Genomic DNA, 15,816 nt, shown 5'->3' with positions numbered 1-15,816 from the left:
GGAAAGGACAAGAAAGGGAGGTATATGATTAATATAAAACAGGGAGGTAGAAAAAGGAAAAAAGGAATAGAGGAGTGGGAGAACAACCGTGGGAGGTAAAAAACGGAAGAGGGGGGTCAGTATCAAGAATACGGAATTAGACAGGAGGGAAGAGATGCCAGTATTCAGGAAGAAAAGGTAGGGAGGAAAGTGAAGAAGGAAAGAAAGGAGAAGGAAGAAAGGAAATGAAATAGGGGATAAGTAAGGAAGAGAAAGAGAGGAAGACGGATGATTTCGGCACGCGATCGGAACACGCGCGCGGCGTCTGACACCGGTACGCGGCGAGATTAGCGGACACAGATAAAAAGATAGGTGGGGGTCGGCATGGGTACCGGGACGGCGAAATCGCCGGGGGTTTCCGATTTCCGGGAGCTCAGCGGTAAAAAGATTTTAAAGACGGTTTTTAACGGGTGATTTTAGTTAGTGATTTTCGCGGGCGTTACAGCTTGCGCTGTCGGACGTTGATCTCGTACTGACGGCTGCATGTCCCATTGCTCCTGAGGACCCCATGAGGGGTGAAAATGAAAGCGATGAGGATTTCACTACTCGAGTATGTGAGCATGCACCTGTTAGAATGAAGTACGATCTTGATCATGCGCAGTGGGATCAGTCGAACCGCAAGTGCTTGATGGTGATTAAGAGCTCCATTGTGGAGGATATAAGGGGAGCAATCCCAGAATGTACCACTGCTAGAGAGTACCTCAGAAAGGTGGAAAATCAATTTACTGGCTCTTCAAAAGCTTATGCAAGCACTCTTATTAAGAGGCTAATCACTGAGAAATACATCGGTGGAGGGGTAAGAGAGCATATATTGAGGATAAGTAACATGGCATCCAAGCTCAAGCTTATAGACATGGGGCTCAGTGATTAGTTTCTAGTTCATTTAATTTTTGCCTTCTTACCCAAAGAATTTGAGGATTTTGTTGTTAACTACAACTCACAGCCTGACAAGTGGGGCATTGAAAAGCTTATTACCATGTATGTGCAAGAAGAGGAGAGAATTAAGGGCTCATGTGGTGATTCTATCAACTACGTGAGGCAAAACAAGAAGAGAAATTATTATAAAAAAAATTCTAAGCCACAAGGGAAATCTCAGTGGGACAATACCTCCTCTTCTAAGACACATGGAAAGGCTCCACAAAATGATCACCCATCAGAGGTCAAACCTTGAAGTGGTGGACAAGGACACTTGCAAGTGGTGTAAGAAGAAGGGACGCTATCAGAAAGATTGTGTGGATTTCCTGAAGCATCTGCGTAAGAAAGGTGAGGACCTTATTACATTCGTAGATGAGTCCTTGTATTAAGTTATGCAAAATCTATTTGGTGAATTGATTCAGGTGCAACTATTCATGTTGCAAATTCATTACAGGGATTCCATACGAGGAGGACCCTGCAAAGAGGAGAAAGAACCATTAAGGTAGCAAATGGCGTCGAAGCCATTGGAGAACTCCCATTAGAATTAATTGATGGTTTTGTACTTCATCTACGAGATGTTCTCTATGTACCCTCTTTGCGTAGAAATTTAATAAGTGTCTCGCGCTTAGATAGTGATGAATTTTCTTGTCACTTTGGCGATAGACAATGTAAGATTAAGTTTAATCACAAGTGTGTTGGTCTTGCCTTCAGACAAGACGAGATTTATTTGCTATCACTTGGTGATAATGTGAATGTTATAATCACTGATAATGTGAATGCCTCCTCATCTATGAATGTAAGAAATAAGCGGAAAAGAATTGATGACGTATCTTCGAAATTATGGCACTTTCGTTTAGACCAATTTTGAGGGGGGGTATTGAATCAATTCTTCCGCCCTTAGAATCTTTAGATTTAGAGCAATGCATCGATTGTATTAAGAGAAAGTACGTTAAGAAAATTAAGAAAGACGTTAAACGAAGCGCGGGAATTTTAGAAATAATTCACAGAGACCTCTGTGGTCCATTTCCTGTGATATTTGTGGATGGTTATGATTTATGTATAACATTCACAGATGATTATTCATGTTATGGCTATATTTATCCAATTAAGGAACGATCAGAAGCGTTGGATAAATTTAAGATATTTAAGACTGAAGTAGAAAATTAGCATAATTTAAAGATTAAGATAGTAAGATCCGATCGTGGGGGGGTGGGGGGCGTACTACGGTTGACATACCCTATATGGCTAACTTCCTAGACCTTTTGCAAGGTTCTAAAAGGAAAATGGCATAGTTGCCCAGTATTCCACACCGAGGGAGCCTCAGCAGAACGGAGTAGCTGAAAGACACAACCATACCTTAATGGATATGGTGAGAAGTATGATAAGTTACTCCACTTTACCGATTAATTAATGGATGGAGGCATTACAACCTGCCATTCACATTTTTAATCGGATTCCTAGTAAGTCGGTGTCTAAAATACCATATGAGTTGTGGACTGGATGAGTGCCCTCACTAAATTATTTGCGTGTGTGGGGCCGTCTGGCTGAGGCTAAATTATTTAACCCAAATATTGGAAAACTAGATCCTAAGACAGTCAGTTGCCATTTCATTGGTTATCCAGACAAGTCAAAAGGTTATCGTTTCTATTGTCCTGACAGACATACTAAGTTTGTAGAAATGAGACACGCTGTCTTTTTTGAGTATGAGATGATCAGGGGGAGCATGGTAGCCCAAAAAATTTGCCTTGAGAAAAAGCGGATATACGTACCTATATATGTCCATGCAGCCCGCAGCCCGACAGCCCGGCACGAAGTCCCTTTTTTTGGCTTGTCTCAAGCCCAGCCCGACCCGTAACTCATCGAGCTTGGGCTGGCCTAGCCCGATGCCTCGTGCCAGGCATGGGCCGACGCCTCGGTCCGACGGGCGGCACGGTGGCAAGGAGGCCCGTATAATACCAACAGAACAAAAATCAACCAGCAAACTGCCAAACTCTAACCCTTTCTAGCTATCTCTTCTCATTTACCCTGTCGCCACCCTTCTGAGCCTCCCTCCCTCGCGAGCTCGTAGCCTCCTTCGGCGTCGCTGCCGCCGCCTTCCTCCCTCGCGGGCTCACGGCCACCACCGGCAGCGCCTCCGCCCTCCCTCGTGGCCTCCACCGCCGCCGGCGCCGCCTCCCTCCCTCGCGGCCTCCTACGGCACCACCGCCCTCCCTCGTGGCCTCCACCGCCTCCCTCCATTGCGGCCTCCTCCGATGCCAGCCCTCCCTCGCGGCTTGCTCCAGCGCCGCCGCCCACCCGCGCGGCCTCCTCCGGAGCCGCCGCTGTCGGGCGCGAGGGCCCACCATGCCTCGGGCCGTCCCGTCAACTGCCGTGCCTCGAGCCAGCCTGTAGCCTTCTGGGCTCGTGCTTGGGCCGCCGACGCAGCCTGCGGGTGGGCACGACATGGCATGGTGACATCATAGTGCCGGGCCAGGCTCAGCACGAAAATCAACGGGTCTTGCCAGGCCCGGTCGGACCGAGTCGGGCGGCCCGAATGGACATCTATATACGTACCCACTCCGATGATTCAAGAATCATTTTTCTCGATACCTATTGCTGCTGCACCGACAGTGCAGAACACTATGGTAACAGCACCTGTTGTTAGTTCTCCTGTGGCAACAACAAATGAAGATGACGATCTTGTCCTTTATGATCCTATAGAACCTGTTGTCACACATGAGGGAGAGCTGCAACAGCCCCATATGGAAGATGCACCAAATGTTGAGGCCCCCAGAAGGTCTTAAAGAGTTAGAAAACTAGCTGTTCCTGATGACTACGAAGTCTATGTTAGCGAAGAAGTTAAAATGGAGGGAGATACCACCTCGTTTAAAGAAGCCATGAGAAGTGCCCACTCATCAAAATGGCTTGAAGCTATGGAAGAAGAGATGAGATCTATGAGTAGCAATAAAGTCTAGAATTTAGAAGAAATTCCCAAAGGAGCCAAGACAATAGGTTGTAAATGGGTCTACAAAACAAAATGTGACTCCAAAGGAAATGTAGAAAGATATAAAGCATGACTTATGGCAAAAGGCTTCACGCAGAGAGAAGGAATAGATTATAATGAGACATTTTCTCCAGACTCATGTAAGAATTCCTTTAGAATCATAATGGCTCTAGTGGCACACTATGACTTGGAACTACATCAGATGGATGTAAAGACAATATTTCTCAATGGAAAATTATATTAAGATGTTTACATGGCACAACCCAAAGGTTTTGTCATGGAAGGAAAAGAACATATGGCATGCCACCTGAAGAAATCCATTTACGGATTAAAACAAGCCTCCAGACAGTGGTATTTGAAGTTTGATGGATTAATAAAAAATTTTGGGTTTAATAAGAATAAGAAGGACAATTGCGTTTATGCAAAGTTCAAGAATGGGAAATTCATTTTTCTCATCCTGTATGTAGATGACATATTACTCACTAGTAGTGATGTTAATCTGATATTGGAGATGAAGAAGTTTTTGTCCTCGAATTTGATATGAAAGATCTCGGTGAAGCTTCATTTCGTTTTAGGAATTGAAATTCAACGCGATAGAAGAAAATGGGTTTTAGGATTATCGCAAAAGGCATACTAGGAAAAGATTTTCTAAAGAAATATAGTATGCATGCGAGTAAACCTACGCCTGCTTCCAGGCGATAGATTTGGGAACTTTTAGTGTCCCAATAACCAATACGAGAATCGATCAAATGAAAGTGGTTCCATATGCTTCAGTTGTCAGAAGCTTAATGTATGCTCAAGTATATACGCGCCTTGACTTAGCTTTCGTGATCGGGATACTTGGCAGATATCAGGATAATCTAGGAATAGATCACTGGAGAATGGTAAAGAAGGCATTGGGTTATACGCAAGGCATGAAAGGCCTAATGTTAACATACAGAAGAGTTGATTCCTTAGAAATAGAAGGGTACTCAGATTCAGATTTTGCGGGAGATGTAGACGATAGAAAGTACACGTCAGGTTATGTATTCACTCTCGCAGGTGGAGCCATATCGTGGAAAAGCTCCAAGCAAACCATCACTGCATCGCCCAACAATCGAGTCGGACCCTATCTCGCACCCTGATCGGGGGCACACAACGAACTCATGGTTGTGGGCCCTCGTTGCGCAACGCTATAAAGAGAGAGGTGGGGGCCGGGGGCACGCATGCCAAAGTTCATTGCCGTGCCCCACTCGCCCACCTGACAAACCCTAGAACCAATCTACTAGGTGCTGTAGCGGCGGGAAGCACCGCCGCCCACACTCGCCGTCAACACCGCCGCCATTGCCCTCACTAGCATTCCCATGGTGAGCTCTTCATCCAAGAGCGATGGTAGACCTCTCTACTCTCTCTCTCTCTCTCTCTCTGACTCTCTCGGTTAGTACTCGACTAGACTTAAGATATTGTTGTTTATCCTAAGATCAAGTGTTATACCTACTAGATGAACCCCAATTGATCACCGGTTAAGTTTTTTGAGTTAGTGCTAAGCTAATTTAGTTCTATCATCTGGTACTATGGTGTTTAGAGTAACTTTAGCACCCTCTAAACAACCCCTATCCCAAATTTAGAGAGCTAAATTAAAAAAAGCACTTCAGCATACCATCCGCTAAGAGCAACTCCAGTAATAACCCTTAAATCAAAACCCCCACAGGTGAAATATGGTTCTCTCTATTTTTTATGGGCTACAAAAATATCTCCAACTCCAGCAATAGCCCCCATGGATAGAGGGCTCCCTAGAGACCTCAGGAATGGACGGTGGAGTGAAGAATTTGGAGGCCTTCCCAAAGAGAAATATGGGGACCATTTTTCCAAAAAAGAAAGGTAAAATTGTATAACCACACCTATAAGTCACTTAAAGTTTGACGTTGCCCATAAGTTATTGTGTTGCAAATACCCTCCCATCTACTTAATTTTGCTGCAAATACCTACCCAATGTGCACAAACTTAATCGATCCAACATGTTTTAAAAAATAGCGAGCCGCCAATATGGTCTATTGGAATTAGATACTTCTAAAGTATAATCTCAACATTGTTTTTGAGATTCCACAAAAATAACTGCGAGATAAACTAAACTATCACACCAAGTTTCATTACCTGTACAAAAAGTTCAATGCAAAATGGTAAATAATGAACCTGATACAAGCATTGTGCAAGACTATTCTACCTTAGCATGTAGGGGCTCTATCTCGACAAAAACGACTTGATTCGGTTAAATTTGCGCACAATAGCTAGGTATTTATAACAAAATGACTTGTGAGGGGTAATGTCAAACTTGAAGTGTCTTATGGAGAAGTTTATGCAATTTTATCATAAAGAAAAGCTTTGGGGCATGTCTCAAATCGGTCGCTAGGAACCCTCCCGATGGGCGCGCTCTTATTAGCAAACGCCATGCAATCATCAATTGCAAGAAAAATCTTTATATGTTATCTTTACGTATGTTTTCCAATCTCCTACGTGCAACCTGTTTTTGATAGAACAAGATGAGCTCAAATGACGTCTCTATAACTTTATTTCTTGACAAAGTGTCTTGTCTTGCTTAATACATCAGATTTGGTAAAAGAAAAGAAAGAGAGAGAAAATTTGGTCGTCAGCAAGTAGCACCCACAGCACCCACCAAACCGAGCTCTTGTTTACTTCCCTCCAAACTCCCAACTTTGACACTATGCAAAAAGAAGATTCTCCATCACATCAAATTTGCGGTACATGCATGGAGTACTAAATGTAGACGAAATCAAAAACTGATTGCACAGTTTTGTTGTACTTTGCGAGACGAATCTTTTGAGCCTAATTAGTCAATATTTGAACAATAATTCACAAATACAAACGAAACGCTACAGTGTCGCATTTATGGTAAAATGCTAATTTTGCAACTCACAACTTGGAAAGTAAACAAGACCCGACCTTCTGAGTCACTGAAGCACGGCGGCGGCGCGACAGATCGTCCCGACTACTAGGGGTAGTTGTGGCTCCCTTCTCGAAGGCTTGAGTATCATGGCTTCTTCAGTTGTTGGTGGACTGTGGAGGCCGGCCGGCTACAGCTCGCTGGGGAATCGACACCGACGACACGTACCCTGGACATGTGAATTGTACTGAAACGTACGGTCGCAGCAGAGCAGTGCTGCTTTCGCTCCCGTACTCGATCGCTACATGACACGCCGAGCCGATCATTTGGTGGTGTTATTGCCTTATCGATAGCTCGCCCGGCGAAGCATGATAACGCGGCCAGAGCTGCTTCGCTCCCTACACGCTACAGGCCGAGTCATTGGCGGTGCGCCATTGCCATATGCATTGATAGCTCTCGTACGTTCCAACTGTGGAGCGTGACGAGTTGATGACGCGGTCGCTCCCAACTCGCTGCAAGCCGAGCCGATCATTGGTGTGGTGCGTGCCATTGCCACCGATAGCTCGCCCCCGGCTCCGTGCCCAAACGTTACCGCTTCGAGGCGGAGCAATCACAACGCCCCGACCGGCCCACCCCTAAGCTGGATTCGTCGGCTTGCTCCGCCGCTGCAGAGCGCCAGCCGCCAGCGGCAGTACTGCTCGGGTTTTGCCAGGATCCGGAAAAACGAGCCCAGCAGCTGGGATCCCAATCCCACATTATCCCAAAGCGCTAGCGAAGTTTATAGCTGTGGTAGCTACTATCTATGATATCACAATCCAAATTTCTCGAGGGGGAAAAATCACAATCCAAAGCACCCAGCCGCCAACCCACCCAAACGAGACGTGGGCCTTGTTTAGTTGCCCAACTTTGGGGTGCCAAAATTACTGTAGCAACACTGTAGCGTTTCGTTTGTATTTGTGAATTATTGTTCAAATATTGACTAATTAGGCTCAAAAGATTCATCTCGCAAAGTACAACAAAACTGTGCAATTAGTTTTTGATTTCGTCTACATTCAGTACTCCATGCATGTACCGCAAGTTTGATGTGATAGGGAATCTTCTTTTTGCATAGTGATAAAGTTGGGAATTTGGAAGGAACTAAACAAGGCGAGCAGAGAATCGCCATGGCTACATGGCCTACAGGCTACAGCACGTCGCGATGACACGACACTACACACCACATTGCCTCCAGACCAAGCCAATCCTGTTGCTGTCCTCTGTCACGCTCGCCCGATCGGGGATAAACTCGCCGTGCGTACGTGCGTCACTGACAGACCCGGGGGGGGGGGGGGGGGGGAGGCCTGCGCGCGTGCAATCTTCGCTGAATCCTACCGGAAGCCGAGCGGAACCCGCCGGCCCCGGCCGCCTTCCCGGAACCTTCCTCCCCGCTGCGGCGGGGCGCCACCACGTACGGCGGCCACGTATCGGCCGGGGATCGACTCGCTCGCTCTCGCTCAGTCCATGCCAAGCACAAGCAGAGCTCGCCCGCCGCGCAGACGAATCTTCAGGGAAAAACACAAGCGCTGTAGCAGAAGCCTTCAGGGAAAAACACGCGCGCTGTGGCAAGCAAGCAATGATCGGAGCGCAGCGAGAAGCTACTGACCGTGGTTATTATTACTACCAGCACACTGCACACTGCACGTACATCACACGAACGCAAATGGGAACTCGAGTACCGAAAGCAGCTGAGCAAGCGATTCTCTCTGAAAAAAGAAAGAAAGACCGACCAGTCAGACAGCACTAGGCGCTACTACCTATCTAGCTAGGCCCACTTGTCTGGGACCTGAGACGACGACAGGCGCTGCCGGGGCCCAACGCCAGAAGACCGACCGGTCCAAGGGTTTGAACCACACAGTCAATATTCTGCCGTTAGTCTCGAGCTTTTCTCCGGTCCGGTCCAACTTCAAATGATCCCGTATTTTCCCAGCTTGGAACAGTAGCATGCCCCCGTTTTCCAACTCTATAAGTAGCCTCCTCCCTGTCACTGCCACACTCGCCAAGCTCGCACACTGGCAGCTCTGCCTTCGTGGAGAAGTAGCTCAGCAGCTAAGGTAATACCAGAGGTGAGAGGTTATGGAGGTGTGCGGCGTCGGCGGCGGCGAGAAGAGCGCGCTGGCCTCCGAGCTGGCGCAGATGCAGGCCATGGTGAGGGAGCTGGGCGCGCACATGGACCAGCAGGACCTGCCGGCGGCCGTGAGGGAGCTCTGCGGCGAGCTCTGCGGGGAGCTGGCGTCGTCCGTCGACCGGTCCATCCGCATCGCCAGGTCCTGTGGCTTGGCGGGGGCGGACTCGCCGGGGTCCCGCGACGGGAGCCCGCGCAGCGCTAGCGACGGCACCCAGCACCCGGCCGCCGCCGGCGGCGGCAATGCCCAGTCCAAGAGGAGGCAAGTCGATCGAACGATCTACCCTTTGTTTCACGGTTTCATCGAGCAGCAGAGCATGCCCTGATGCGCGAGGATGTGCACGCCTGGCAGTTCTGACATGCTTCTTTCTGGCTCTTCCTCGTTCCGTTGCAGCAGGAAGGGGACCCCGTGTGTCAGGAGGCAGGTGCGGGTGGCCTCGGTGGACATGGCGCCCCTGGACGACGGGATCAGCTGGAGGAAGTACGGCCAGAAGGACATCCTCGGCGCCAAGTATCCCAGGTCAGCCACACACGTCACTCGCTCGCACCACCCCCGAGCTAGCTCCTAGGCTCCTAGCACCATGTACCAAATCAACGGCGCAGAGCGAGCGACACTGACACGTGTGGTCTCGCAGGGCCTACTTCAGGTGCACGCACCGGCACACGCAGGGCTGCGCCGCCACCAAGCACGTGCAGCGCGCCGCCGGCGACCCGCTGCTCTACGACGTCGTGTACCACGGCGCGCACACCTGCGCCCAGGCCGCGCACCCCGGCGCGGAGCAGCTGCGGCAGCAGCTACAGCTGCAGCCTGAACCCGGGCACGCCGACGCCGGTCAGGAGCAGAGCTCGCCGCCGCTGGCGCTGCAGGAAACCGAGGGCCTTCAGGCCGGGCCGGAGCCCATGACGCCCTACTGGTTCGGTGCCCCCGCGCCGGGTGACGGCGCCGACTTCCCGCTCCTCTCGCCGACGGGCTTGGAGTGGCAGCTCAGGAGCATGGACCACGAGACCCAGTTCGAAGAGTTCTACACGAATGCTGCTGATCCCTCCCAATGGGACTACCAGGACCTGTACGCGACCAATTAGATGGAGATCTGCCATATCTGCCCAGTCAATATGTGTAGCACGTACGGTAGTTGTACTGAACTGAACTTTGCCATCAGTGTTAGCTCCAGATTCTAGTGAACTTCTCTGCTACTATCTGCAGCTGGGTGCTATAGCCTTGTCCAAGGCAAACCATGACTTCACAGCTTAAAAATGGGCAACGGGAGGAAGCTAAAAACCACTGCACCCAGGTCATCTGAATCTAGATCGGGGCAAAGATTCAGCCTTTGTCAATAATCACGTTCGAGCACGCACCGGCACACGCAGATTGTGAATACTGAATAGTTATCCCAGTGGAAAGTGTAGTACCATAGATCGTTACACAGTGCTGCAAGAACTGCGGTAACTCCCATGTTCTGGATCACCATATGCAGAAAGAAAATCTGCGAGGGTTTCTATACATAATCCTTACTGGCTAGTTGAGCAGAAGAAATATATGTACTCCTACATCTCTAGATGCACAATCAGGGTACATATAGATAGAACTGTCTAGACAGAACTTTTTTCTTTACTGTCTTGAGAAGCTTCAGAAATGCTCTCCTTTGTATCCTCTTCCTCCAGCTTCCTCAATGCTCCTCTCAGCCCCAAAACAATGAATAGATTGGTAAGAGTAAGCAGCGATTCTGCACTCCCGTGCAGCCAGTCGACATTAGACAGAGAGGTTCCATAATGAACTTTTGCTGCAATGGATATCATTGCATCAGTAAGTACACATGACATGAATGTAAGCAAGAATATAAGGATGGTGAAAATTTTATGGTGCAATTACCATAAATCCCAGCAGGTACTGCTCCAGGGATAAAAACCGATGCATGAAACAACATGAAATCAATTAATGGCAGTGGCACTGACATAATTTTCTGCTAGACAGCTAAATAGTCAGAAACGAAACATTACTAAACTCAAAAGGGCTATGCATAGGAATTTCAGGTACACTATACCAAATTGCAACCGTCATTGTGATCTTGAAATAAACTTGTCCATGTGCACCAATCATTCAACTAATTCAGATCCATGTCGCTTCTGCAATCGCAGAACATATAGAGCTAAACTTTACATCTCTATGTATGCATTAAAGAGTCTCTTCGCACAACCCAACATAGCCATCTATTGGTATTGGCCTGATGGTTTAGAAAGTAAACAGTGTATCCCAAAACAATAAAATTGGAGATTGCTGTCCTACTTGTCTTAATACTGGTTGCTGTTGTTTTTATTCAGTGGGTCCATATGTAAGACTACTGGTATTTCTATTTGGTTACCGAGGTTTGCATCAGCCATCAATACATGTCTTTCACAACAAAATGTATCAATCTTAAAGCAAAGCAATTAATATCTGGTAACAGATCTTCACCATCCCAAAAGGATAAATGAGAATGATGCAGATATGCCGGCCCTCACCTGATATCAACTATTTCGCTTTAAGATCCACAAGTTGTTCTAAACGAGGTGTATTCCATAGCAAACACCTTTGTTAATTGTTATCATATACGAGCAGGCCGCACAAATTTTCACTCCCTGTTAAGCTAATTTATCCATTACGCAGAATGCTGTGTTTAACCACTGATATCTATAAATTCTCTTGCCATGTCTGCACAATGATCTGACCTTGGAGCTTTTGCTCAAATGTACCAGACAGACCCATAATTGATCTCAGTGACAAGCTAGTACTGGCATAATAAAATCCAACAAAATAAGAGTGCGTTTATCCAAGAAAACAAATCATGTGTTGTTTATTAGCACAAGATTACTACTTACTAGTGATCTACCAATGGCAAAAAGCACAACTGGTGCATCACCATTGCCTGGCGGGCGTGGTCAGGGTGCTACGGAACTAGACAACCCTAACTACAATTGCCCTAATGTTACTCTGAAACAAGATCTGCTCCTTGGTGAAGAACAGAACTACAGAAGGAAGGATCGGCATGCGGAAAGGGGGTAGGGAAAGAGTGGGGGAAAAGTAGCGCGTACTGGTGGCGCCGACGAAGGCGAGGAGGAAGTAGAATCCGAAGAGCGTGAGCCCGGGCGCGGTCTTGGACCTGGTCATGAAGTAGAGGAAGCCCAGGTAGGGGAAGAGCGACACGGCGAAGAGCTGCGACGCCACGCTCTGGGAGTCCATGGTCGGCGCCCAAGGGTCCACGGGCAGCAGCCCGCACCGCACCACCGCGGCCCTCCTCGGCGCCATCTGCCTCGTGCTGCGGACGCGTGCACCGCCATAGCCGATTCCTAAGCTCGCCGAGGGGAGCAGCCGCGACCGCGCGCACGGGCACGGCGGCGCGCCGCAGGCGGTCGCCAGCATTTGGGCGTGGGGGAGGGAGGGAAGGATGGCTTGCCGGGTTTGGGTGGCTCCCCATTGCTTGCTCTCCGCGGGATGGATGATGCGCCTAAATGGGCCGGGCGTGCGAAGTCAGAATAGGCCTTTGGCCCAGCAAAGAATAGCTCCTCCTCAACTCAAGCAAAGTGGGCTGTAGGCTGGAAGAAAAACACGAACCGCATCATTGCTGATCGGGCCCAAATTTTGCTTAAGCTCAGGAGGAGATGATGTGAATGTTCATGCCATCTATTATCCTAGTACAACAGTGTTAAAAGAAGTCACCACATTCATCAAAACGGTTAAAAAATTACCAAATTAATTGAAAAAAGAGAAGAATATACACCATTAGATCTAACGATCTAGATAAACCAAACAAACCAAACAGATGGGTGAAAAAATACTTCCAAAAAAAATAGTGCCACATCATCAAGAGGTGGGCAAAGATCATGATTTTTTTTTTCATGGGGAAGAATAACGAACGCCGTATCCTATTAGAATTTTTTCCTTTTGATGGCAGGTCATCTCTCATTTTCTACTCGATCACTGCCTTCAGGCCTTGATCAAGCACACCGTGCATCCAAATTCTCCGCCGCCCTAGCTCCTGATCGTGTAGACGTTGTGGGGGTCCGGTAATCGGTGGACTTCCGGCCAGCTGCACGACAACAGACGGATGCAAGGCGATGCTCTCATCGACAAACGGCGCAAGGCAAGGAAAAACGCACGGGAAACGAGAAACAGCAGGTATAGGGAACATGATCTTTGCCCGAGTTGACAGACTACTGGTCCGCGAGGAGTTCGCGGAGTTATTCAGCTTCTGAATGTACTCCACCAGCCTTAAGCTTGACAACATTATTGGTTGTGCCCGTGCTGGTGATGACGACCAAGTGGATGACCGAGGATGTCCCCGGCATGGGCAAGGTGGTGAGCAAGCTGTCACCCTAGACGTTATGCTGGTGCAAAATTTCATCGAGGACGTGGAGTAACTTGAAAGCCTATCTCTGCATGACTCCACGATGCCAAGCCGAATTAATAACTGCGAAGTGATAATGTATGCATGCCGCCACAAATAAAACAGCAATCTCAAAATGACGCATTGTGTTTCGATGGACGATTGTGCGAGTTCTGGAACTAGAAGTTCAAAAGGCGGATCAAGCGAGATGAAGACCTTGAGTAGTCTCTTGACATGGTAGAATGTTACTCCGACCAGCAGCCCGTTCAATTATATTGTGGCTCGATTGGCGGCTTGGTCAGGAGCGAGGTGCAGTTTGCCTGGGTAGCCAGTTATGGCAGTCGTGGTAGCATTTGTATGTGCAGCTGCAACAAGCAGGATTGTACAAAGGCAAAGCAATGCGAACAGAGTCTAAAAGAGATTTCAAGACAAACAACATTAGAATGTGCCTTAAGCCGCTTGCAATTTTGCTTCCAATTGACCATGGCAAGCAGCGCCACTGTAGATTTGGCAATGATTCAATATCAAATTTTGCTACTGTATTTTACAATAGATTCCTCCCTTCATAAATAACACAATCGTTCCAACAATTAAATTATTATCCTACTTACGATTATTATTAATTGTCTTTACAAAGACATTCATGTGAAAACAGGTTGACAATACACACAATGATTATACGGAAACTTTGTGCAAATATGAAATGGTGCATTTACCATCTAGCTTGAAGGCATGCAAGGTAATCCATTCACATCTATAGAATACCACAGAAGGTGGATGGGCCAATCTCTAGCTAGGTGGGAAGCATGATGCTGCTAACAAAGTGACGACAGACTAAACCTCGGCAACAAGACGGACCCTGTATATTGCACCAAATACCCTGTCAGAGAAGATGATGATGTTGAAAGTGTTATCAGAGAAGAGAGAAAGTAGATAAGAAACTCAAACCAGACCTCCTAGACTCTCCAAGATGCAGGGCGGCTTAGTTACCGAAGAAGGAAGAAAAATCTGAGGAGAGAAAAAAGAGAGAAAATGATGGATAAATCTTTGGGTCTAGGTTAATGGGCGAAAATAACTATATTGGAGAGAGGGGAAAAAATTATTTGACTATACATTTAAAATTATACTAAGGCATCCCTAAGAAATATATTACAATTATCTTTTCTAAATTACAACTCGAATCCGATCGAATCTCACCGGGTTAGGGAAAGGAGAGGGGAGGAGGAAGCTGAATGGAGAGGGAAAATAAAGGTACGAGTTCAAGAGTGAGTTATGGCAGTTGTGGTTAATTATCATAAAATTTTAATGGACAGTTTGGTAAAAGATTGTATTATAATATGAAATAAGTTCATATGGATAGCTTATAGGATTATCATAATCTTAGATTATATAGTCTAGATTATAATTTTGACTATTGTGACCACTTGGGATTATATAAGCTTGATTATACAATCTAGAGAAAAAAAGATCATAGTCCATAACATACAACCATTTACGGTGGATGCAGGGGTCGAAGCACAACACGAGCCACAACTAGGAGATACTTGAAGTGACAAAATGATAAGGTACCCACATTAGTACATTGGCGATGAGGATACCGGAGAGGTTGGGCGCGAAGAATCTTCGTGGGTATCTTCTTCATTTGCAGTAAGGGTGGTGGCTCATGGGAACTGATCTGCAAGTGCTGAAGGATTTGATGAAGGCACGGATAAGATGATAGATTTGGTGAAATGGAAGTGTAGATGGAATCATAGAATTCAACAAGATCAACCTCTCAACACCACAACACCTACACCAAAATTGAAGATAGTTGCTGGAAGGGTAGATTGATCAACTTGACAATGAATTCATTCACCAATACAAGATCAAAGGCATAAGTGAACCTTAGTAGTAGGGCGACCGTACGGGTGCCTACGAGCGTGCCGGCGGCCGGAGTGCAGCGCACCACAGAGCTTGGGGTACTGACTATGGATGGCAACAGGTACGTACCCACCGGTAATCGGGTCCCTGTACCTGTACCCATGAAAGGTAAAACACCCCTCCACCCACCGGGTAGCGAGTACCCCAACGGGTGACCCATACCCGCTTCTATAATTGTAGACAAGGCAACATAGCATCTAACTAATTACAAAAGTATCATTAAACTACCATTTTATTGATAAATTTAATCATGTAATAACAACATAAGATACTAATATTAGTTTTAACCATATCATATGCAAATAGAGTCCCTCACATCTTCAACTTATGTGATTTATACTAAAAATAGTCCACATGTTATAGGTAAATGGGTCCCAACAGGTAGTAGGTATGGGGACGCAAGAATGTACCCACACCCACTCCACCCGATGGGTGAAGGAATCACCCACTAAGTCACTTGTTGGGGGGAGAAAAGTCTCATACACACACCTTAATAGGGTTTTTACCCACAAGTAAATGGGTGGCGGGTACCATTGACATCCCTAGTACTGATGGA

General features: G+C 47.1%; 2 protein-coding genes across 4 annotated transcripts; one reads left to right on the top strand and one right to left on the bottom strand.

The window, feature by feature from the left end:
* Positions 1-8,850: 8,850 nt before the first annotated feature.
* Positions 8,851-10,258, top strand: LOC101785214 (probable WRKY transcription factor 53). 2 transcript variants are annotated; one of them, XM_004961104.3, is made up of 3 exons: positions 8,851-9,241; positions 9,377-9,499; positions 9,615-10,258. In XM_004961104.3, exons 1-3 carry the CDS (start codon positions 8,931-8,933, stop codon positions 10,060-10,062), a joined length of 882 nt encoding a protein of 293 aa, XP_004961161.1. In that variant the 5' UTR covers positions 8,851-8,930; the 3' UTR covers positions 10,063-10,258. The 2 variants fall into 2 exon arrangements, with proteins under 2 accessions (XP_004961161.1, XP_012700437.1); XM_012844983.3 differs by having other exon boundaries at positions 9,374-9,499.
* A 107-nt stretch (positions 10,259-10,365) lies between these two features.
* Positions 10,366-12,440, bottom strand: LOC101785881. Of its 2 annotated transcripts, XM_004961106.4 has the most exons (3): positions 12,049-12,440; positions 10,850-10,867; positions 10,366-10,760 (listed from the first exon to the last, which is right to left on the bottom strand). In XM_004961106.4, the coding sequence occupies exons 1-3, from the start codon at positions 12,374-12,376 to the stop codon at positions 10,570-10,572; spliced, it is 537 nt and encodes a 178-aa protein (XP_004961163.1). In that variant the 5' UTR covers positions 12,377-12,440; the 3' UTR covers positions 10,366-10,569. The 2 variants fall into 2 exon arrangements, with proteins under 2 accessions (XP_004961163.1, XP_004961164.1); XM_004961107.3 differs by lacking the exon at positions 10,850-10,867 and having other exon boundaries at positions 10,367-10,760.
* Positions 12,441-15,816: the final 3,376 nt, after the last annotated feature.

The sequence above is a fragment of the Setaria italica genome, chromosome III (genome assembly GCF_000263155.2).
Source record: "Setaria italica strain Yugu1 chromosome III, Setaria_italica_v2.0, whole genome shotgun sequence".
NCBI lineage: Eukaryota > Viridiplantae > Streptophyta > Magnoliopsida > Poales > Poaceae > Setaria > Setaria italica.
The sequence above is the reverse complement of the archived record's forward strand: the minus strand, read 5'-3'. Positions and strand labels throughout refer to the sequence as shown.